Source organism: Polyodon spathula, chromosome 10 (genome assembly GCF_017654505.1).
Source record: "Polyodon spathula isolate WHYD16114869_AA chromosome 10, ASM1765450v1, whole genome shotgun sequence".
Classification (NCBI taxonomy): Eukaryota; Metazoa; Chordata; class Actinopteri; order Acipenseriformes; family Polyodontidae; genus Polyodon; species Polyodon spathula.
This window is the reverse complement of record NC_054543.1, coordinates 31,144,530-31,168,562: the sequence shown is the minus strand read 5'-3', so window position 1 is coordinate 31,168,562 and position 24,033 is coordinate 31,144,530. Positions and strand designations below refer to the sequence as shown.

Genomic DNA, 24,033 nt, shown 5'->3' with positions numbered 1-24,033 from the left:
TAGTTAATACTCCAGCTGTTACAGAAAGCAAAACTGTGTTAGGAACCCCCCTTTTGTCAGGAGACATAAGCAGCAAATACTGTATACAGTAATAAGCACGATAGCTTAGTGTTATGAAGTGATTTACTGGGTCCACCACCTGTTAGAGCTCTCCTTTCACTCATCCTGTGTTTTGAGTCCCACATGCACTAGCCTACTCTCATGGCATGTGTAACAATGGCACTGGTACTGTGTGACTGCTTTGCTGTCTGTTCCAGTCGACAGGGTAGCTGGTCCAGCATCCTGGATCACCTCCCTCCAGGGACCAGGGTTTGATTACATAGCATATAGAAATGAATATTAATGTACTGTACAGTGGATTATTGGGAAATCAATCTATTTAATATACTGTACTGGAAAATCACCCTGTAGACAAGGTCACCTGCTGCCCTTGTGGGATCCCTTTGTGATGTCATAGATGTGGTGAGCTGAACAAATTCATGGATCTGGTTTGAGAGCTGTGCTGCCTGTGATCTAGTCAAAGCAATGACAAAAGGAAGTCTTCTGACTGGGTGTAAAGTCACCCTATTCTTCTGATCATATCACCATATTGTAAAACTCCTCATGCCATTTTTAAGGCCTGCAAACCACCATTCTACATGTCGAACAGGTGCTGCACAGCTGTTGTAAAAGTATTTTTATTGGAGACATTTTATTGGAGACATGGGCCATGTAGCGCTGAAAAATATCTGCTATCTGTGCTGTTTTTTGGGGGGCGGGGGGGCACTTAACAAAGTGTTTTGCTATTTTATTTTTCTTTCCAGATTCGATGTTCTCCGTTTCCTGATGTTGTGCTATAACTCTGCTGTGGTTTTCATGCCACCTTCTTCCTACCAGTCTGTCTGCAGAATGTGTTCCAGGTAAGGATTCCATTGAAGACTAAATACATGCTGATATTCCATATTAAAATCTATTTGCTTACCTCTTATTAGCTGCTAAAGATACTACATGCAAGTTTAAAATATGCAGATTAAAGTTCAAAGGCAACGCTTTGTATAAACTGTTGCTGCTGCTGCTTCCTGGTACTAATCACTTCCTGTGTTGTTCACACTCACTACAGTAGATTGCAGTCAGATCATGTGACCTACAGCAAAGGTACCATGATGCAACAGTTTAACTGTAACTTTAAATATATGTATATCCTGTATGAATGTACAAAAAATAAGAGGAACCAAAAAATTATTGATAAAATAAAAAAGGGTGGGGGGGGTTAACCTCTAATAAAGCAAAATTGAAATAGATATGAAATTCTTGGTTATCGCTCCTTTTAAGCCATCATTGGTATGCCCTGAAAGTTTTTGACTGCAGGTGAGAGAGGAGAGACATTTTAAGTTAAACATTAGTGTTTTCCACCCAAATGAAAGTAAGGTCATATTACTGTGAAGTTACTTTTAGACGAGCTTTATGTGTGCTGGTCTGTTTTAGGAGTCTATGTGGTCTGGTGGTTAAACAAAAGGGTTTGTAACCAGGAGGTCCCGGGTTCAAATCCCAGCTCAGCCACTGACTCACTGTGTGACCCTGAGCAAGTCACTTAACCTCCTTGTGCTCCGTCATTTGGGCGAGACGTTGTTGTAATTTACTTTGCAGCATAGTTCAGAAACCTGGGATTCTGTTCTGAAAAGCCAACAAACAGGAGAAAACCTAGAATAATGGTTTCTAGTCACTTTTAATGAGTAAATACTAGCAGTCTAATATGTTCCAATTTAAGTTTAAGTGGGCACTTCCGAATCTATAGTGAATAATCCACATTAACAAGTGATTGAGCCATGAGACCTATACTGTTTTATTCTCTAGACTAGTCAATAATCCGTTTGTACAGCTGTAAAGTATTACCATCGCTCCTGTTTAACAGCAATTTCAGAAGGAACACCTCCTGTGCAAAAGGCAGACACTTGTATGAGAAGTTTATATTGATTTCCTTTGAAGCTAAAACGAATACATTGCCAGTTTTTTTTTTTTTCTCTTCTTCTCAATCCTTTATATCACATCATGGATTGTTATCGCTGTGTTACCTGTAATAATCCTTACACTATCAGTGCACTAGAGCGGCCATTTTGAAAATAGCTTTGAAACAGACTTTAAAGGTTTATAAGAGTAAAAAATTGTCAGGATGTTAACAGTGAAAATAAAAATGACAGGTACACTATTTAAACAGTTGTAGCAACATGTGGGGACGTGTAATGCTATCTTTTTCGGAACCCCGTTACATATTGGTAGCTCTCTGCCTTCTAACAAGCAAGCATTAACTGTTGAAACATGTGACGTATTTTGGCCATTTAATTGCAGAGCCATACTGTCTCTCTATAAGAGAGTTTACGCTAGAATTGTTGACCTGGAAGTAAGTGTTATAGCAAAGCCATCACTGGATTTGGCTCAGTCAGCAGCACGGCTCGATACTTCTGTTGGAAAAGAGACCGGGGATTGAGTGTTATAGAGGCTGTACTCTCCAGGCATACTTAAGGCAAAATCAGGGAACCTTATGTTGGGAATTCTTGATGCTATCCCTGTTTTGTGGATGACCATGGAAGATTTTAACCTCTAGTGCAGTGTTTCTCAACGGGGACGGTACTGCCCCCCCAAGAGGCATTTGGAAGACAAAGAGGGACGTTTTAGCTAAAAAGGGTGCGTCGTGTTTTCTTATTTAAACTTAAGGAAACTTTTAATTCAAAATGTTGATTAACTACTTGCACACGTGCCAGTGATGTACTCACTGACTTGTGAGCAGAAGTTCCGACAATATTTTGAAATCGCCCTGTATAATTAAAGTTAACAAAATAATCAATAATCTCCAATTTGCACAGTAACAATTTTATTACAATAGCGAAAGCCATTGTGTGCTTGTATATGAACCTTATTAATTGTAAATTTCACAAAGCATACAATTAAAAAAAATCTTTAACCAGATGGCATGTGCAAACAGGTCAGTGGATGTTAGGATCCCAAGCTGAAATCCGACCCCGTCGGCTTAGGGTTAAATTACTTTTTTAGGTAGCTGCAATCGTGTGTGTTCAGCATGCGGTTGTCTTGCGAATGTTTTTATCACTTCAGTGAGACTGAATTATTCTCCAGGGAAATACATATAATTAAAAATAATAATAATAATTAAACCCCTGTTATTGCTGTAATAAATATTCTGCAGACCTTTTTTTGTGAACATGTCAATTGTAGTTATCAAATGTATTTTTGACATAAATTAATGTTTTAATAATCAGTTTTACTAAAAACATAACACTCACTGCCACCGGATCCCTGATATTTGTATCCGGTTCGTCGGTTCCAAAGCAGGAACCGGGTACCAGATTTCAAAGGAACCGGTTCACGTCTCTCTATTGCTATCCACAGCATGGCTCAAGCAACGAAGATATGTCGGCAATATTCCATAATAAGCATTTTATGTATGTATCTACATGTTGATTATACCAGTGACTGGGGTTTAGTTATTTACATTTTATGAATTATTTATCTGTAATTTTCAGAACTAGTGGAATTAAATTTAAGTAATAATTGATATTAATTAAACTGCATTGTTAATCTGCAATAATTTGTAATTTTTTTTTTATTTGCTGTGGCAAGGGGGCGATGACTAAGCTCAGCTGATCCTTATGGAGCGTTGTTACGAAAAAGTTTCAACCTTGGCAGGGTAGCTGTGTGTGAAATATTGATGAATCCACAGCCTGAATCCTAGACTCTTACAGAATATCTGCTTTATTCCAGTTATGCCATTATAAACCTCTATTAAGGGTTACATGATAGAATAAGATACATCAAAAAGTTATCTTCTGAAAAGATTGAATGTAAATGGTAGGAACAGGGCTCAGATTCAGCATTGACCACTGGAGAATAAGCGTCCTATTAAACTATCTTACCACCTGCTGTGCTTTGAATTGAAAAGATAAAGTGTTGAAAATCTTAAATACAATAACCAGTACCACCATTTGACTCTCCAGTTCCACTACAGTTCTATAGATATATTCTTTCCATCTGTGCACCCTGCTTCATCGCTAAACAGACCCTGCTGACACACAACTGGGGGCCTCTATTGAAACCTGCTTGCCAAAACCTCATTCTGAGAGCCAAATGGATGGGCTTCTTTGACAAGTTGCAGCAGAAGAAGTTTATAAGTAGTTTTTAAGCTGTATGACTTGGCTTTTGAAGCTGTGACATATTTAATCCCATGATATCACGATATGGAAACTCAAAATTTCAATATTTGTGCCCACCTCAATGTCACACACACACACACAGGATGTTGTTCAGATATTGAAGCCGTCTTAAACCGCCTAATTACAATTTTGAATATCATAAATACAATCTTAACATGTTTGATCCTGTTTCACCTGCTAGGTTATGTGTGTGTGGTTTTCCACGGCAACAGGAGAAGGCGTGGAAGGAGCTGTGCGGACGGGTGATTCTAGATGCCGAGTTCATGGTGCAGATGTTGACGGCGGTCTATCATGCCATGTAAGTATTAAACAAAGCCAGCACACATCATTACCCCACCCCACCCCCCCCCACTTCCTAAACGCAAACAACTTTCAACTGTAAGTTGCTCTGTAAAAAAGGGCATTATTATGCTATCATTATCGGTAATCTATTAGAAGTAAATATGAAAATTACAGTAGGCATTGGCTTTTAAGGAAAGCTTGGCTACATTGCCCTTGGTGTATATGTGGTGCTAGCTGTTTTTATGAGAACAGGTATGTTAGAAAGTACAGGCTTGGGACTTGAGTTTCCCTGTAGATATAGTATTGGATCTTGGTTTGGTATTCTTAAATCCAAAAGGTGCTATGGGTAAAATCACTGTAGAATGGGTCCCTGAGTGAAACACTTGGTAGAGGCACAGTCATGTGGTATGCAGGGTCAGGGAGTGCAGGTTTGTGTCCTGGCTGTGGGAAGTTGTCAATCTCAAGGTACAGTGATCCCCTAAAAGGTTTCCCATAGTAAAAGCATGCCAAGTGTAATAAAGCGTAGTGAAAAAAAAAAAAAAAAAAAAAAAAGCCAGAGCCAATGGCAAATCCCTGGTGTGCTGCAGCTAGACCAATCACAGTGATTGCCATAGACGAGACCAAAACTAGCCTGCTGCAATACATCGAAGGGCCTTCTCAGTAAAACTGCATTATGAAAACCAATGCCTAAAGGGACTATGTATTCTATGGAACGCACTATACAGTGTTTCAGGGTTTTTATTTATTTTATTTTTTTTATGTATTCCTAATGTTAGTATTTGAGTAAACACACCTATAGACCCTGGACAATTCTACTGTATTGACTTGTAGTCACGTTTTTCCCCAGGACGCGTTCTGTAAGGTCTGGGATGACTTTGCGATAGCGGCTCGCTGTCCAGTGTGACGGCAGGCTTATATTTCCCAATCAGTAAGTTCCGTTCGCTCATCGTTGTCATTAATAACACTCAAGGCCCCACAAAAAACAAAACACATTGTTGTTCCTGTGTGCTGATCAGTGTCCTTAATAACACCCAAGGCCTCATGAAAAAACAAAACACCATGTCATTAATTGAGGTTTGGAAGACTAATGGTCTGGAAGCTGTGCCGCTGGGGAGATGTTGCCCTTCAGCACAAATTGCTTTGGTCTTTTGCTTCTTATTGTTCTGACTTTTCAGATGTCAAATAGCTGGAGAGAGTTGGCGGTTATACCTGTAACTTGTCTGAGGAATTATGAAGAAGCTGTAAAGGTTTCCTTGATGTGTTTTGAGCTAGAATCCCAGCTCAGACAGCGGGCAAATCATTCCACCTACCGAAGTCTCAGCTCCAGACAGCAATTAAATTATGTAGGAGAAGAACTTAAAAGGTTGCTTGTCTTCTTGATTTAACTCTCTTTTATAATAAAGCAAGGACAAATTTAAATACTTTAGAGGAGGATAGTGAGTACCTAATGAACATGAATGTATCCCTTACTCTACACAGGCTGGCTTCTCTGTCATCAGATTTCTCTATAGTGTTGATCTATCCCCAGTTGCTAGTGTACAGTACGTTACCCTTGCTCATGTCTCCTCCTGTCATCTTTCAACAAACTGCAATTAATAGCTTCTGGAAATATCACATGTTGACACATCCACACATCTTCCTATTGAAAGTAGTCCAAAAAAGCAAACATTGTGTTTTGGTTTTCCCTTAGCATTTACGATGAAAAAGAGAAAAATGGCTAAAATGTTCTTTTTGTACTGGAATTTCATATTGCATTATTTAAGCGTTACACATTACTATATTTAACAAAAATACCATCCTGCTGCATGTAAATGTCATTTCACTAAGTTCACAAAATCGGTTAATTCACTGTCAGGCCATGTTGACAGTAAATTGCTATACGTTTATTGTGAGTAGTTCACCAATTCACTGCCTACAATATTTCACAATGTGTAGGTGTCAGATTGTCTGGCACTACTGTATGTGGGCAGTAACAAAAATGGTTCATAAGCTCTGGTATTTTCCTCTGTGTCATTACTTGAGTAATGCTTTTTGTTTTAAAGAAGACTACATTTTTGCCATTTGTGTTTTTTCATACAAGACTTTGATAAACGGGGTCTGTGTTGAGTACTTCAATTGGAAAATGAGTGTTGCATCTCACTTGGGCTGGCTTGGGTTAATACTTGCTATAAAAAAAAGAATGAATCCCATTTTCTGTGATTTTTCTAATGTAAATATGAGCTTGACTGGTTTTGCCCTCATTCAATATACAGTGTTTGCTTGGCTCTGTGCTGTGTGACAGCTTGGGATCACTCCATCATTGCAACCTCTGGGCACAGCTACTGCACATGCTGAGATCAAATGAATGAACTTAGTGAAAACTGCCGACCAGCATCCATTTACTCACTGGCAGGAATGCTAAGGGATCAAGCTAATAGCTTGAGCTGCCATCAAAACACACACACACATATACATGCATACATATATAGAATATTTTTTTTATTTTATTTTTTTTAACAAAGTGTGATTGGGAACATGTGGCAGGATCAGGGGTTGACACAAATGCTGTCTGTACTAGCACACACTTCTGTGCAAATGTGCTGTTCACTTGGAATGATTTCATTTGGAATAATAGCATCACTGGCACATACTGTAACATTATTAATGCTGCATATCTCTGTTGCTAAATTGGTTTCAGTCACGATGAGCAAGACGGAACAGCTCACAGACATTGAAAAAGGGCCGATAGATGGCACATGGTTTGCAGTTGTATCTGCACAAATTACTGGAGGACACAATGTGATGCAAAATATATTTTCACCCCAAGTTTCCGTGAAGGACCTGAATAACAATGTAACAAGCTTGCAAGCTGGAGTCAGAGCAATGCTAGCTTCCCAGCGGTGGCTGTATGCCATATTGACAGTATTATGTTTGTATATTTTCTTCCAGTTCACGATAAGCCATTGCTTTTTTATACTAATTGTGCTCTGTCTTCTTTCATTTCAGATTCAATGGGGAGTGGGACTTGGGCAGGGAGGCACTGGAGGACATTATCTATAGAGCACAGCTGGAGCTTTACTCTCAGCCCCTTCTGGTAAGCTAGAGCGTTCCTTCCATGGCTAATACGGTAGAGGACCTTCTTGCTGTGGGATAACCAAAAGGTGATACTTGTGTGGTTCACCTGGTGAAGGCACGACCCCATGGTGTGGAGAATGAGCCATGCAGTCAAGGGAGTGCAGCTTTTGAGCTCTGGGTGTGCCGAGTTGTCGATCGTGGCTGGAGATCCGACGGTTTGGGGAGGTAAAATCGTCGAACTGCTTCACTTCACAGCACTACAGCAGCCTTTCAAAGGCAGGTGCTGGATGGGTTCGAGTGGACACATACAGAACTGGCCTTTTGTCATACAGGGGGCCAGTAGCTTGCTGAGGCACTTGGCTTGGTGGTGGGATCCGAGGACACCTGCTGACCTTCAGTTCCCCTATGCAGTTGTGGTGACAAAACATAGTTGGACATTCTAAATCAAGGGGGGAGGGGGTAAAATAGTCAGCCATCATCGAGAACTACATTGACATGCCTGAAAGCGATACTAACCAGAGTTATATTTCAAACACAACGCCATAGACAAAGTTCCTGGATTGCATCAAGCAGATATCCATGGACAGGGGGTTGATGATATCAAGAGTGATTAGATCAACCCTTGAGCTGTTTCTCTACTTTAAATTTCAATATTCTGTATTCAGTGGTAGTATTTGTTTGCCAACGCCTACAGTTTGCGTCATCACTGGGAATTTGGCCGACTTTGCTTCCCCTCCCCTCAGGTGGCTAATGCGATGAAGAGCTCCTTGCCAATGAATGCTCCCGACGGGTCTATGGGCCGGAATGTGCTGAATGTGGAGGTGACGCCCACGGTAGCCCGGGTATCCCGCTCTGCCATTACCACGGCCTCCATCCGCCGCCATCGGTGGAAGAGAGAGGGTAAGGTCTGCCGAAGGGGCTAGTGGAGGGCTCAGAGGGGTCCTAGATTGCATTGCAGCCTTCTTAGATCATTTCATTTTCATGAACAAGTAATGATGAGCTTGAAACAAGACAGTTGTATAATATCATGTCCGGTCTGTTGCACACATATCTTAGTATTGCACTGTGGGTTTTGTAGCTATCCCTCTTGCTTTGATGTAAACCCACGAAAATTAACCTCCATTTTAAGAGGTGGTTTGCAGAGAAATACATTTAAAAGTAAATGGAAGATAAGAAACAGGTTTATTTGCAGAAAATGGAATTATTAAAAGTTGTTCACTTTTAACTAAATTACATCACAGGGCCCAAAACAACTACAGATTTCCTACCACCGACCTCATGTCTTTTAAAAGCTGAATAGAAATTTGCTGAGAGTAGGACAGGAATTGTCCATACTGTGCTGTAGGAGATGTTGTGTTGTCGCTTCTGAACCCTACAGTGAATTGCAGTTTATCTCCCATGCCTCGGCCGATAGGCGCTAGCTGTACTGTCTGTCTCCTTGTTTTTGTTTCAATGGCTGTAGTGATGGTGTGGGTGTTTTGCCAGGAAGCTAGCAGTCACCTGTCCTTGCACTTACTCAACATTTTCAATCATAAGTCATTCTCATAATAATTAGTAAATGTATTTCAAGAGTTGAAAATGAAATACAAGTTTATTGACAAACAAAACATGAACATGGAATTGCAGCAATAAGTACATGAGCCTGCTTGGCATAACCCAACTCGAGCCAACTACAGTATATAAAATACTGACACCAGCAGGCCATAGTGTTTTAACAACTTGGACTTGATGTTTCTATATATGTATGTGTGTGTATATAAACAGAATAATGTATGGGTCAGAATATATTATCACACAATAATGTCTCTAATTGGTTTTGCATGAGTGGCAGAGGTCGCAGTTTATATTACCAGCCTGTGTGTATATAAACAGCCGCATATTACCAGCCCAAAACTAATTAAAAATCAATATTATTACCATATTTTCTGACCCAAATGTTATTTTATATGTCTGTTTTTCTTCTAGCATACAAAAGTGCATGAGTGGCAGAGCCGCAAGTTTATTACCAGCCCAAAACTAATTAAAAATCAATATTATTACCATATTTTCTGACCCAAATGTTATTTTATATGTCTGTTTTTCTTCTAGCATACAAAAGTGAATACCATTTAAAACGACAGTTAAACGGAGAAGAAATAAAACATTCAAAATAAAGACATGATCCTGTTTCAAAGCTCTTTTCAAAACGGCCGCTCTAGTGTAAGGATTATTGCCCACATTTGTCAAACAGGTAACACAGCAATAACGATCCATGATGTGGTACGGAACAGAGAAGCCAGAGCACTGTTTTTATTTATTTTGGTTTATTTTTAATTGCTCTTATCCTGCAATGATTTAGAGGACAGATCTCAAACCCCAGTGCACTAGAGCGGACGTTTTGAAGAGAGCTTGAAACAGTTCTAAGAGTAAAGTTATCAGGATGTTAACAATGAAAATAAAACTGACAGGTATGTTATTTAAACAGTTGTAGCAACATGTGGGGATGCATAACGCTATCTAGCACACTACTTACTGTTTAACCTCATTGTTTGCAAGTTCTAGTCATTGTTTGTTATTATCCATGTCTTTATTTTGAATGCATTCTCTCTTACCTGTTGTACTGTGCTTATTGTAGAATGATAATGGGGGTGGTTTGTTTTTAGTTGAAGAAGCTGCTGACCGGGGAGCATATATATTATACACACACATATACATACATACATACATTGAAATTGCATATGGTTGTTCTAGTCATAGTTTTGAAAACACACACAGTACACTTTTTTTTCTATGAACTATATTTTGTGCCAGTAGTCCGGAAATATAACTGATTGGAATTGCTTTTAAGTTTAACAGGGCTGTGTCGTCTTATCTTACAGTCCTTACAAAATCACTAGAACAGCCAAACTAATGGAGAAGTCATAATAAGGGATGTTTTATTGTTTGAATCAGCATTTTGTGTTTTATGCTTTACGCAACAAAAAAGTCTAATGTTCTATACAAATTAGAATATAAATCAGACAACTTTCTTTAAATCTTGGATAATCAGCATCTTGAACATACAGTATATTGTCCCATTTGTCACTAGGGAATTTAATGGTAAGTTCAATAAAATACGGTAACTAACTAACTATGAAAACCAGCTCATTTAAACCACCTTTTCATTATTCCTTGTTAAAACTACAATACAAAGCAATGGAAATTTCAGGTTATCAGTCATGGGATAAAACCATTGCCATGATTTTGACTGTAGTGAGAGCCTTCGCCATCCACACAGGATTATGTGATTTTAGTAAATGCTGACGGGTCTCAACAGCTGTTATACACAGATGGTCAGACTTCCTTCAAGTCATCATTACCATGTTTAACCTTATCACCACCTTCTTACTGTACTAACATTGTTTTGGTGTGTGTGACTCTCCTCTCTTCTCTCTTTTTTATGTTGCTTTTGATTGTCTAACCCTATATTTCCTTGTTCAACACTGCAGCAGTGGACCCCCCCCCCCCCCCCCCCAACAAATAAAACCTCAACCGCTAAAACCCAAACATTTTCCGGCTCTGTGTGTTGAATCCCAGATTGTTTTGACTTCTCAAACGAGGCAGACATGAGCCACCCAGCCACCCCGAATCGTCACACCTCCTTGGAACCAGCAGCCAATCGGCAGCGAGAGAGGGAGGGGCCAGCGGTGCAGTTCAGCATCCCCCCGGTCACGCTTGAGGGTAGGCCAGAGCTGCAGACTGAGGGAGTGAGGGAGTCTATGGAGCACAGGGAGTTATTCCTTTCTAATGTGTCTTTCTACAGCTCCCAGGGAGTGCTAGCCGTCTCTCGTCAAAAACAATATTAAAAATACAACTGTACCCCCAACCAGTTCCATAAGGCCAAGCCAGGTTAGATCTGAGGTCAGCCGCCAAGGGGAGGGTTGGATATTGCATGACCCTGCATATTAAAACCTGCATCTTTGATCCATGATGCTTCTTGTACTTATGTGGCATGACCAGTGGCATTTAATTGGCTAGGGTGTCTCTCTCCCCAGTCTCGGAGCATGGCCACATTTTTCAGCTTCCTTGAACGTTGTTTTTCCCTTCTTGCTTGCGTTTGATACACAGCAGGCCCAAAGCTATTTCTGTGATCTCGGTAGCTGTCAGAAGTTGTGTTGGAGAGTCCGGCGAGCCGTGGAGTTTGTCAAGTCATCACTGGGGCTTTTTCTTTAGGTTTTTAAACATTGTCACGCTCTAGTGTGGTTCAGCCTTGCCCTTTTTAGCTTCCGTTTGGTAAAATAAGTCTCAGAATTTTTGAAATTGGTAATGCCATGCTGATGTACATGATTAAATATCATACAGTGGCACCAAATGTTATTCAGGCAATAGTTTAGAGTCAGTGTCCAAATTTGTATATATCCCAGTGTAGGTTCAATTAGATTAAACAAGAGAACAGTATTGAAGAAAATACATTAAATACATTTGAAACAATTTTTAGACTAAAACGAACCTGACAGGTTTTTTTTTTTTTTTTTTTTTTTTTTTTTTTTTTCTTACACTGATGTGAAAAAGCACTAATTAAAATACACTTTACATTTGGGATAAATGTATGAACAGGTTTTGGTGCCACCGTTTAATATCCTCAAGCTAATAAATATTGCAGCTGTACCAGGTTAATCAGAGGTATCTAGAGACAATGCCTCCACAAAGTGAACACTGCCGCAGGTTAATGGTTAGAGTAGTGGGAGAAGGAGACTGTTTTCAGCAGCTACTGTTGATAAAAGACAGATTGGGAGGCATTTGTTTATGTACTTTGTACTGTACACGCATTCAAAGTGTATCAGTTTCAAAATCTGCCAACTATAACTCATTTTGATGAAAATCTGACACATTTTCTGCCAAAGTTGAGCCTAAGATAATAACGGGTCTTTATAATTACAGCTGAAACATTGGCAAGCTGCCTCTTCAGCGCACAGATGTGTCCGCTGGTACAGCTCACAGCACTGCAATGCAGCGTTGGGAATGTATTAGTCATGTCACAGCACAGCCACAGTCCTGTCAATGAAAGATGAAGTCCCAAACTGCATGATGATGTCTGTGTAGGCAGTGCACTCATTGTAGGGGCAGATTCATTAAAAAAAAAATACTGTGCCTGTGTTATTGGCCTATTCTAGGGCAGCATTAGATGGCATTTGCATGGCATATGTGTCTTTTAAAGAAAGCGATTTCTTAAGTTTTTAAATACATTCAAACCCTTTTAATATCAGTTCAAAGGGACCAACCAGAAATGGTGACAATACTTGGAGTTTATAAGGAAACAGGAAAATAGTTGATCAGATATGCATATTTTGCTGTGACACTCAAAATATTAGTACTAGATATTGCATTAATTATAATAAGTGTTGATACCATTTCTTTCTAATATAGAGTCTACTGTACTGGACATATACAACACATGGTAATCATTAAAGAAAACATGAGAACTGTAAGCGTACACATTTCAAGGTGAGACATATCATTTGTCAGTGGTTGTCAGGATTTACCAGTTTTAATGAACCTTGACAACTGCACTAATGCTTGTTTTAGCAAGAAAATAGGATTTCTGAAATTCTAGTGTGCGCTCCAGCATGAGTAAAATGACTCGATAGCTTTGCTCGTTTCAGCTCTTAACATTATTCATTATTATTTCTTAGCTATTCTGCTAGCTGAGCAGGAGATCCTATAAACTGCTTTTTTTGGGAAGGACCCTGTTCCCACTGCATGGATTATTGCTCAGATGCATGTGCATGGGAATGAAAAGGTTGGAGAGATACGACACGGTATTTTCAACTAGTGCTTTACGAGGTAGGATGTAGTGTTCAGTTATTCAGGTTACTTGAGTGGGCTGCCTAATTACAGATATTGAAAAGTCCTCTTACCTTCTAGCTGTTGCTCTGTGTTTGAACTCAAAAGTGAAATTGGGGCTTGGCTATTGTTGGTTGTTTGACTTTGCACAAATATTTTGCAAAGTAAAGCACCACAATATATTTTACAAAAGCAACACGATAATTGGGTGTCTGTCCACTATATTCGTCCATAATTTAGCTTTCTGTGAATTCTATTCACCAAAATAATTGTAAAGGAGTTTTTTTAAATGTATTTAGGGATTATTTTACAGTCTCGTTGCAAAATGTCCCTCTGTGTACACATTCAGGCTCTGAAGAAACATCCAAAACTTCAAAGTGACTTAGTTCTTTCAAATACAAAACTAAGATTTTACTGTTGAGTTTAAAGGCAATGCAAGAAAAATGTGTCTCATTGAAAATTGACAATAAACATGCTTTTCAAGGTAGGCTGGACCTTTGAATGCTGTAATAGACTATGTAGTGAGCCCTGAAATGAGGCAGATTGCTGCAGTGCTAGGGCGATTGTAGCTTGTACCTGTGCTCTACTGTCTGCCCCTTTCATGATCCTCCGAGCTGAATGTCATCTCTGTTTCTTACAGTCTATTCTGCCTGGTGTCTGAGATGTTGTGATCAGTTTGGTTTTGGTTAGTGGGTAACGGGGACTGTAGCTGGGAAAGGCCTGTTTGTGGAAATCCAGATGAACAGTTGCCATGACAATTACTAAGACTCTTAATCCATCTTGCCCTTCTCTCTTCTGCTCAAAACTGAGAGAGATAAGTTCTTGTCAGTTCAGGACCTGCTCTTGCTATCGCACCGTTATGCTGTCATGTAGAGATGGAACAAAGAAACACATCCACGCATCTATTGAAGAAGCTTGAAGAATTTTCCCCCAGCCAATAACCATCCTTTTCTATGTTCTTTTCAGCACCTCTGGGTTGGAGGTTTTTTTTGGTTTGTTTGGGTTTTTCTTTTTTGCTTTGAAGCGGGATAAAAAAACAAGAACTGACTTACCAGGTTTTCATGGCCTTTTTGATACATGCAGTACGTCTCCCTGAAATGCGCAATTAGTAGGTCAAGAAAGTCTTAGACATGGAGTGTACAATCCAGCATTGTTTTTTATATACACTGCAATGTGGAAATTAAGTCAAAGGACATGTAATTGGCAAATATTAAAGTTACAGTATTTATTGCACCTCCAAGTTGGACTGCTGGGTTTATCAATATCTGTATATGTGGTGATAAATCTCTGGGGGATGACAGTGGAGTCAGGTTTTTTTTTTTTTTTTTTTTTTTTTTGTGCAATAGTGTGTTGCAGGAGTGGGTTAAGAGGTTAGCCCATTGCTTCACAGCCAAGGGTCACCAATATAACCATTTATTTCAGGATCTCTGTACTGGATGTGCACCGACTTCGCATGTGTCCTGTGATTTTAGTCTGTGGCCTGTACACTTTTTTTTTTTTTTTTTTTTTTTTTTTTTTTTTTTTTTTTTTTTTTTTTTTTTTTTTTTTTTTTTTTTTTTTTTTTTTTTTTTTTTTTTTTTTTTTTTTTTTTTTTTTTTTTTTTTTTTTTTGTTTTTTTTTTTTTTTTTTTTTTTTTTTTTTTTTTTTTTTTTTTTTTTTTTTTTTTTTTTTTTTTTTTTTTTTTTTTTTTTTTTTTTTTTTTTTTTTTTTTTTTTTTTTGTTTTTTTTTTTTTTTTGTGCTATGGTTCTATGACGTATCCCAAGGAGAGCCAATGCTGGGGTCTTCTCTTGTCTTCCTTTGGGAGGTAGAGATGAGGAATGGAGCATGCTGTTTTCACTCCCCCACTGTTGTCTTGTGCATGTCTTGACTTTACTGTACCATCTCTTCTCCCCATCTTTCCTTCACTGGATCACCATTGTGTTGAGACATCACCACCTCATGTTTGTGATGGACCTAACCCAACAAATTGTTAAAGCTTGTGAGGCTGTGCATGTAGTAATCAATTTTACTTTTTTATGGATTAGTTTTGTTTATGAATGTATTTATTTGTATATATAAAAAATATATATTTTAGAAGATTAAAGTTGCAGTATCTCCTTGTGTGACTATAGTTGATTGAGGGAGGGGAAAAGTCATGTTTTAAAATGACCAAAGCAGGTAAGAATGGGTCACAGAATGTTTGGAGTTATCGGAATTTGTACCAAACTGAAAATTCCTTGTCTCCTCCTTGTCATGTTTGATCCTTACATGCCTAACAAATTTGAAGTAACACAACTAGGCATAGAACTGGTATATGAAATTATCTAATTTAATACATTCATGGGTCAAAGTCCCATCAGTGCCTACTTATATTACACTCGCACACCTCCAGACAAATCAAGCACGCTTTTCAGACAGACAGCTTGGCATCAGTGAATAGTAATTAATACAATATGGAATAAGAAGGGAATATGTTTTATAATCTTTTTCTTTATAAACATGAGAACTCTGGGCCACCTAATTCAATATACTGGACCAAATTAATGTGTTTATCCCTTTAGTTAAAGACCATTTACAGCAGTAATAATTTCAAATCCTGGTCCTGATAGGTTTCCTCATTCATGCAGCTCTTGCACAAAGAAACATTTTCATCGCAAAATAATAGCTGTAAAAATCAATAACAGTAATATGATATCGTGAAAGGCAAGATAACAGTGAAGCCTGCTAGATTTCTAATCCCATGAAGGCCAGGTTAATAACAAAAAACTATCGAATAATGTACAAATCCTTAAGGGCTTTGGATTATTATTATTTTTAGACATTTCTTTTCTAAAATTCAGAAGGTATTGGAACGGTGGCTAATAAAAGGAGAGATGTCTACATTTAAGTGTTTTGGATTCCCCATATCTTGCATTTAAATAATCAGTAACACCCCCCTAGAGACACCTAAGTTAGTTAGAAAGGTACCTCAGCTTACAGTATCCATAGCTTTTATATATCATAGTTGCGTAAAAGAAAGTTCCTTAACTTTTGATTTCTATAAGCATGACCCATATTGAAGAAGATCAATCTAAATAATTATACAGAAATTATAGTAAATGTAATGTCCTCGCCCAGTCAACGATCAGGCGGTAAAGGTCTCTAATTTGGGGTCTATATTATTTTACAGTGTGGCCACAGGGAATGGATTTTCCATCCAACTTTCACTTTGTGACAAGCCGTCCTAATTTAAAATCCCTCCGAAAAAATACCTTATCCAGTGCCTTGAAATGTTGTAGTCCATTAATTAATGAATTGGTAATACGAAGCCTGGCTGCAGACCACACAAGCACAGTTGGGAATGGATGTGTCTGTAGTTTAACATCTTGCATACTAAGTACCCATTCATACCTGCTTTCATAAAGGGTGGGGGCATCTTAGTAGCGAAGCTGGGGCTTGCAAATACCAGGATAATGATATGTTTTAAATGGGCCATATAGAAATGTACAGAAAAACAAAACCTATACTCGGATGTAAGCATGTTGGTGAGCAAGAGGATTGCACTTATCGATGCGCTAATGCTTTATTGAAAATGCTGTTAAGATTGAAAATGAAAGACATCTTGTTGAAATTGTTTGGTTCCGGCTATTTTCAAGAAGAGTCAGTCATTAGCATTGGGATAGACCGGCACCTTCACCTTGCAGCTTGAAACAGGACTGTCTCTTTTTTTCCCTTGCAGATGCGGAAGGCATGAGTGGAGGTGAGGACTCAATCAACCTAAATGACCCAGATGAGGGCTTCTCATCTGGGGCCTCCAACAGCAGCCAGCCCAGCGGGAGCAAGCCGGTCGCCCCTTCCCAGAGAGGCAGTGTTAAGAAGGGTGCAGCGGGGAGGACTGCCAGAGAGAGGGAGAGGGAGCCACTGATGACCCCCCCTTCCACCTCTGCTGAGCCTCAGCCAGCCCCTCGCAGGCAGCTGCCACAACCCCCGCCGCAGTCGCCGCCGCAACCCCCCTCCCCTCCCAGTGTCTCCTTGGAAGCCATCGAGCTGAGCCCCATGAAGAAGCAGCATCTCAGCTTGCCGGCCAGCCAGAGCCTGGTCAGGACTGCCAGCGCCACCTCCAGCAAGTCCTTTGACTTCATGAACGGCAATCGGGGAGAGGGGGCAGGCCTCGAGGCCGTCTCCAACCTGACAGCTAGCAACGCTCATCGCTTCTCCACCGTGAGCCTGCAGGAGGAGCGGCTGGGTGGCAGGGCTGGGGAGGGGAAGGATCTGCTGTCCCCAGGGGCCCCCCTGACAAAGCAGTCACGCTCCCCCAGCTTCAATATGCAAATCATATCGCAGGTTTAGTGGGCGCCTTCCCCTTTCTGTACAACTTTCAACGTCCCCAAGCAGCAAACCACATACGATAACTGCTTTTGACCTAACTGCCCAGCAGCAACATCTGGTCAACTGGAGAGACCAGCTCTTAGCTGTTGCGTAACTCTGAACAAACTGTCATCTGATGCTGGACTGCCTTTTCAGAGAAGGGGAGGGGAAGGGTTGAGATTATGGAACTGGTGACGATGATGATGATGATGAAGAAACGGGTGGCAATCTTTTATTGTAAATTAACATTATGGAGGCACCATCATGCTGAAGAATAACAAAGTAACCAGGTACTGTACTGAGCAGCCAGGTGACCCCCTCCCCCCCCCCCCCAAAAAAAAAAAAAAAAAAACTAGAATAGGTTTCCAGAAGCCTCGTTCTGCCAAGAATATATTTGGGAATGGGATTTCCTTTCTCCTCCTTGCTGTACTTGTCTGACCAAATGGTGCATTCCATGTATATTTTGTTGACGAAAACAACAAATCTACTATTGTTACCCATTATGGAAAATGTAATTGTCGTGGGTCTGCTGTAATTTAATCCTGAGATTCACATAATATATATTTTGTATTAAAACAGCAATAAGATGACCATTGTAGATTGAAGATTTCGTGATTCACTGTTTTCTCATGCGGACTTGCTTATGCCTTCCTGGTTTTTTTTTTCATTGGGGTGACGTGCAATCCGTTTGTTTGTTTAATTGTTGTTTTTGATGTTGTTTCTGGCCAATCTATCTTGTAAATCTGCATCCCCAAAGACAGTGCTGAGAATGTGAAAATTAAAACGAAGATCAAGTCAGACTGAGAAGCACTGGTTTTTAGCTTCTCACATAAAGCCTGATCATTTTTTTCTTTTCGTAATTTATATATAAAAAATCTGATAATTTTTTACCTGTCAGATTTTTTAAATTATTGTTCTTAATATTCTTATTATTATCCAAAAAGTAAAATCAAAGAAAAGGGTCCAGAATTCTATCTGCTGGCCATTGGATCCAGTTCTAGAAACTTGAAAGTACCAAGTGCAAGACATGCAGAGCGGAGCAGCTGTACAAAGTGAATGGGATCTACAACCTGCCTTCTCCAACAGCCGTGTGTGGTAGAAACAGGCAGGGACCAGCCTGGCAAAGTGACAGTGTAAGCCAAGAATGTCCTTATCTGATGTACAGTACTGGGTGTCTTCACAAGTCTCAAAACAGTGAGGTGCCTCAATTTGTCGCTGCTTATCCCTTTGGCAATGTGAACTGTAAGGGTTACTGTGGACGCCTGGTTTTAATCCAGCTGCTAGAACGTTGTCTTTAGCGCACTTCCTTTTCATTGCCTGGACAACAGAGGGCACTGTACACCGGCCCCTGCAGTGCATTTCAGCTGATCTCCAATGGGGGAAGAAACAGAATTGTTCTGGGATTCTGAAAAACAAGGGGTCAGCACAGCGACGGATGGAAATACAACCTCCCTTTTAATCCCCCAGTGGGGATTTATTGACCCTCTTTTTAAATTCCCATAATAGAATAATAAATACTGTAGTGCAGGGTTACAGGTTATTTAGACCCTGTTTAGACTGCGTGCTGCTGGCTGTCTTGGCTGCTGTGTATAAAAACGGGTGAAATTCCTCACTGCTTAAGACCAGGCTGTACACTTGACATGAGGCATATGTATTGTGTGGATATGGTCCCTCTTTGCAACAGAGGGATATTAAGGAGTGGTGTAAGGAATATGTAGTAAGGATTCTGTAGATCATTATCATAGCCGATGTGTGTGTTTCGGATGAAATGGACCATGGCATTTTCTTTTAATCCTTAATCTGAGCAGGTCTATTGCAGGTGAAAAAAAGACCCAACGACATGGTTAATTTAGTTTCATCGAGTGAGGGAGTCTGTACTTGAGTGAATGATGTAAACATCCAAATTGTAGAGGCTTTGGGTAATCAGTAGATTAGACTCATCATTTACCCCTCCTTGCTCTGTTCTGTTCCCATAGTGTAATCGCCCTGAGGTTTGAAAGAATAAATTAAGGATGCACATTGTTGTAAGCAAGTTAAAAACCTCTTCATCTACCAGCTGAAAATCCTGCAGAAAAGGAAACGTAGATTGTAATTTTCACACAGATGGTCATGAAAGTTTTTTTTCAGCAGTCATCCAACAATTGTTTAGCAACTTTTTCATTTTCTTGACACCAAAGGGCTTTTAGCATAGTTTATCAAATACTCTGCAATGGTAGAACTTCTATGAATATATAGCACAGAGCCCTGTATATTTTATATATGAAATGAGGCCAGTTCAAATTAATGTTGATTTTCTAAAAGATCTATATTTTGGCATCCACAGTCCAATAAGCTGATGTTAATCTCTAGAAGTCTGGCATGCAGTGACTTTAAATGCATTGACCGTATACTGTCTTCTGTTTTGTTTAATATTCTGTTCATGTTGCAGTAGCTGAAAGGAATTTGGTCATTTTATTCTCTCTCAGTAGAAACCTGTATAGAGAACTTTCTCAAAAGGTTGAAAGTCATTTAGAAAGCAGTGCTTCAGTATGAAAGTATGTGTTCTACCTGTCATGCCTGGGAGCTTGTCAAATAAATTGGTTTGCTAAATGTTGGAAAGGTCATTCCAGACTTTATTCTCTGTAATTTTTCCATTACAAGAATAGTCAACATCCAGTGATTTGGATATGAAGCGTGGGAAAGTAGCAGTCATTTTCCGGTCTTGTTTTTAATGGGCTACTATATGTTTATCTTGGTTTGTGAAAGCTGTTCTATAACTTGGCACTAATATATTTGCTGACATGTACAATTAATTGTGTTGTCAGTAGAGTGATGTTCACTTTACAGAGTGCAGGACACAGTAAAGGCGTTGGCGGGTTGTTTTCATTTATATTACTAGATGCCTCTTCATGTGACTTGCAATAGTAGCAGCTGATCTGTACTGATTAGCAGTAACCTTGGGCTACCTCATGCTACCTTTCAGGTAGTCCAAGATTAGTACTAATCGAGGTCTGTGAAACAAATGTCTGGAATTCAAACTGTATTGGTTATTTTAATATTGGAAGGAATTTAAGCAATATGTACTGTACGTGACGCCTTCTTAAACTTTATTCAGTGTAATATGTCTATTAACAGATATTTGTAAGAGGAACCTGAATGCATAGCAACATCAGGCACAATTGCAGCAAAAGGCAGGCTAGCATATTCTGTTTAGAACACTCCCCTTTCTGTAAAGAGATTAATGCAGTTACTGAACCCCTTTTAAACATAGAGGCAGGTTGCATAGCCCCTGCACTCATCTGGAATACCTAATGTTACAATAGGTAAGATAATTCAAGGCTAGTGCTAATCAGGGTCTGTGAAACCAGTCAATAAACTTAAACTAGTCCCAGTTTTGAATTCAAATCAAGCAAGCAAAGTTCCATTATTCAAGCTCAAGGTTTCCTCTGTACAACAGTGGCTGTGTCCTCAGCACCGATTCTTTCCCTTTGCAGAAGCTTCACACGCCTTCATCCCCTTAATTGCTTGCAGATAATGTTGCAGTAAACATTTCCAGACCTTTAAATCATGTCCTACTAAAACACCCACAATAGGCTTTGCATTTTATCCTCAATGATTTCCTTTAAAAGACATCCAGAGAATGTGATTTATTTTCCAGTCTATATCCATTAAATGGATTTGGTATGCCCCTGGAATGCATGCTACTAGTTTAGTTTTTTTGTTTTTTTTTTCTCATCGTTGCTGTAGTAGGAATGACGTTGAAGAGATGTGCATGGATTTCATAGGCGTCGGCATAACATTCGCAGGACACCCGATCACATTATGGAATAGAGTGTCTTGTGCACACTATGGGTACTTTTGCTGTCATACTTCCTATGAAGAATCGTTTGTGTCAGTTTTGAATTTCTGTCAGTTGATTGTGTAACAGGTTAAAAGGTGAAACCATAACCACGAATGCGGGTGAGCCTGGCTCATTGAGACGCTCGCTGGCAATGGACAGGTTGCCGGTTCATGCCCAGCCTCATCTTTGTTAGTTGCTTATCAAGCACATGATGATGCTTGTTGTCGAATAAGATGTAGAGCCAATGTTTTAAAATAACATTTCCTTATGTTCAGCATATCCACATTCTTACCCATCCCCTGTCAGTTGGGTTCGTTTTCCAGACTTCAGATTCACTTCGACTCAGGTGAAGCCAGTTCATCAACACCGATGAAGGCTTTAGCCAAAAATGTTTGTCTACTTGAATCATTTTCTTTATCCTCAGGTTTTTTGATTAAGCTTGAAATTTGAAGTTGGGTGGATGAATGATCTCATTTCATCTCAGTTCATTAACTCCATTACTTACTTAAATTTGTTTTTATCAAAACCCTTGCTATTGTACACTATTACTCCAAAAAACAAATTATTTCTTCTCAATATTTGTGCCATAGTTGCTGTAGTGGTAAAATGATTTATGTTTTAAATTGGACGGAACAAAATAACCAGACCCGGGCACAACCATTTAGTCTTCACAGGGTTTTACCAAATGTTCTATTGCAATCAGAGGTTCAAATACTGAAATCTATTATATTGCAAATATACAATGTGTAGTTACAGTCACACAGAAAGAATTTAGAAATAGAGGTCGAAAGCAAAGGCATTAGGGTTACAATTCCCAGATATGGTGTGTGTACAAAATAAATAGTGTGTATATGATATTAGAAATGGTTTGTGTAAGCTGTTCTGTTACATATGCATGTGTACTGATTGATCAAGCTAATCCGATCATTTGATTCAGAGTAAGAGAACTGTTTAGATCCATAAGGAAGGTATAAACAATTAACATTTCTTAACCATTTATTTTATGTTTTTTTTTTTTAAACTTTATTTTCTATGCTGCTGCTGTAGAGAACACTTATAAAGGAAAGGTAAAGAGAATCTCTGTATTTTACACAGTATATATTATCTCAGAAGGCTTATATGTATATTTCAGGTCCCATATTAAAATTTTATGTCAGCAGACTGAGCCTAGCTTGTTTTTAAATACATTCCTTTGTAAAACTAAAGATGAAAATGCATGTGGATAGTGTGCGATTCCTTTATTGTTTCTTATAGTCTTCCCACTAAGCACAACACTTTACTTTGCCCACCCCCCCTTGAAAGTTAACCCTCCACCCTTGTGCGCGGTGCATGGATTTATTTTTGAGACGGCAGAAGCACAGTGTTACACAGCTGCTAGCTGATGTTCTAAAGGGAGTCTTGCTTGGGGAGATTCTTTCATAGGTGGTAGAGATGGTGATGTTATTGCATGTTGGTGAACACTCTGCTGTTCCTGCCTCATTCTACAGTGGCTTGTTTCATTTTAGTTTTTTAGCCAAGGAAATTACTTGGACCCATTTATGCATTATTCCACTGATCAGCTGGGGGAATGCTACCAGTTATTTGTCCGTCTGTCACTGTTTGGAGAAGACCTGTATTCAATCTTCTGAGCGTCAGTTTGGAGAAGACCTGTATTCAATCTTCTGAGCGTCACAGTTTGTAAACAAGGCTAGAAATACAAAAAGAAACACAAATCAAATGACACTCATTTCGACAGTCTTTTTCAGTGTCATTTTTTTTAAAACGTCCGTCATTGAATTTTAGTCTGTGTCTTTCTAAAAATGAAGCACTGTTGACTGTTTAATATGGATAAATACATCTGTCACTTTCAACCAATCCTTTTGTTGCCGAGGCAGGGTGGGTCAGGAGTGAAATGACTCTGGTAGCATTGCCCATCTGATTGCAGATACAAATGTCCAAACAATTGTAATTGTATTTAAAAATGACATTCCCAACAATGCACAGCACACGGGACAATCGTCAGTGTTCACTAATGTTTTAATTTATGCTGCCACCTTCTGGCAGTCAGCAAGAATTACAGTGTGTTTTTTTTTTTTTTAAAAACAATAGGTTGGACAAATTGTTAATTTGTTGTTTGCAAGTTACAAGTGTATCGTTGGAATGCTTTACTGTATTAACTAGTAGGGGATAAGAATCATTGTATTGGGGGTAGTTATTTGGCCAACTCTTCTCACATCTGCCAACACTACTGTTTCGTAGGAATTTAAATGTTTATATAAAATTTACAAAATCTATGCAACAAATCGGGTGTCATTTTGTTATTTAAAAACATGCTAGCTGTGATCGCTTTGGCTGCTATGTTTGTTATGGGAGTGTAACCAAGACACTGAAAAATATTTTCTCAACCCTCTAGCAGCAACAACACGTCCTGTTTTTTCTCTTTTCGTTTTCCTGACTGACATTTTGGCTCAGGTGAAGGCGACACTAAGGCCAATTCCAGTGTTACAGGTAATAGGACGCACAGGGAAAATCTAGGTGTGGTCAGGTGGGATCTTATTAAATGTAGC

At 39.2% G+C, this 24,033-nt stretch overlaps 1 protein-coding gene across 4 annotated transcripts in view; it reads left to right on the top strand.

The window, feature by feature from the left end:
* Nucleotides 1–17,994, top strand: part of LOC121322095 (protein FAM126B-like) — a 66,784-nt gene extending 48,790 nt beyond the window's left edge. For 3 of the 4 annotated variants that reach the window (XM_041261612.1, XM_041261611.1, XM_041261613.1), the window contains 5 exons: nt 804–899; nt 4,384–4,500; nt 7,470–7,557; nt 8,282–8,438; nt 17,039–17,994. In XM_041261612.1, the coding sequence (XP_041117546.1) occupies nt 804–899; nt 4,384–4,500; nt 7,470–7,557; nt 8,282–8,438; nt 17,039–17,649 (1,069 nt within the window). In that variant the 3' untranslated portion in view covers nt 17,650–17,994. Of the gene's footprint in view, nt 1–803; nt 900–4,383; nt 4,501–7,469; nt 7,558–8,281; nt 8,439–11,093; nt 11,238–17,038 lie in introns of all 4 variants that reach the window. The other variant, XM_041261614.1, reaches the window with a different exon arrangement.
* Nucleotides 17,995–24,033: the final 6,039 nt, after the last annotated feature.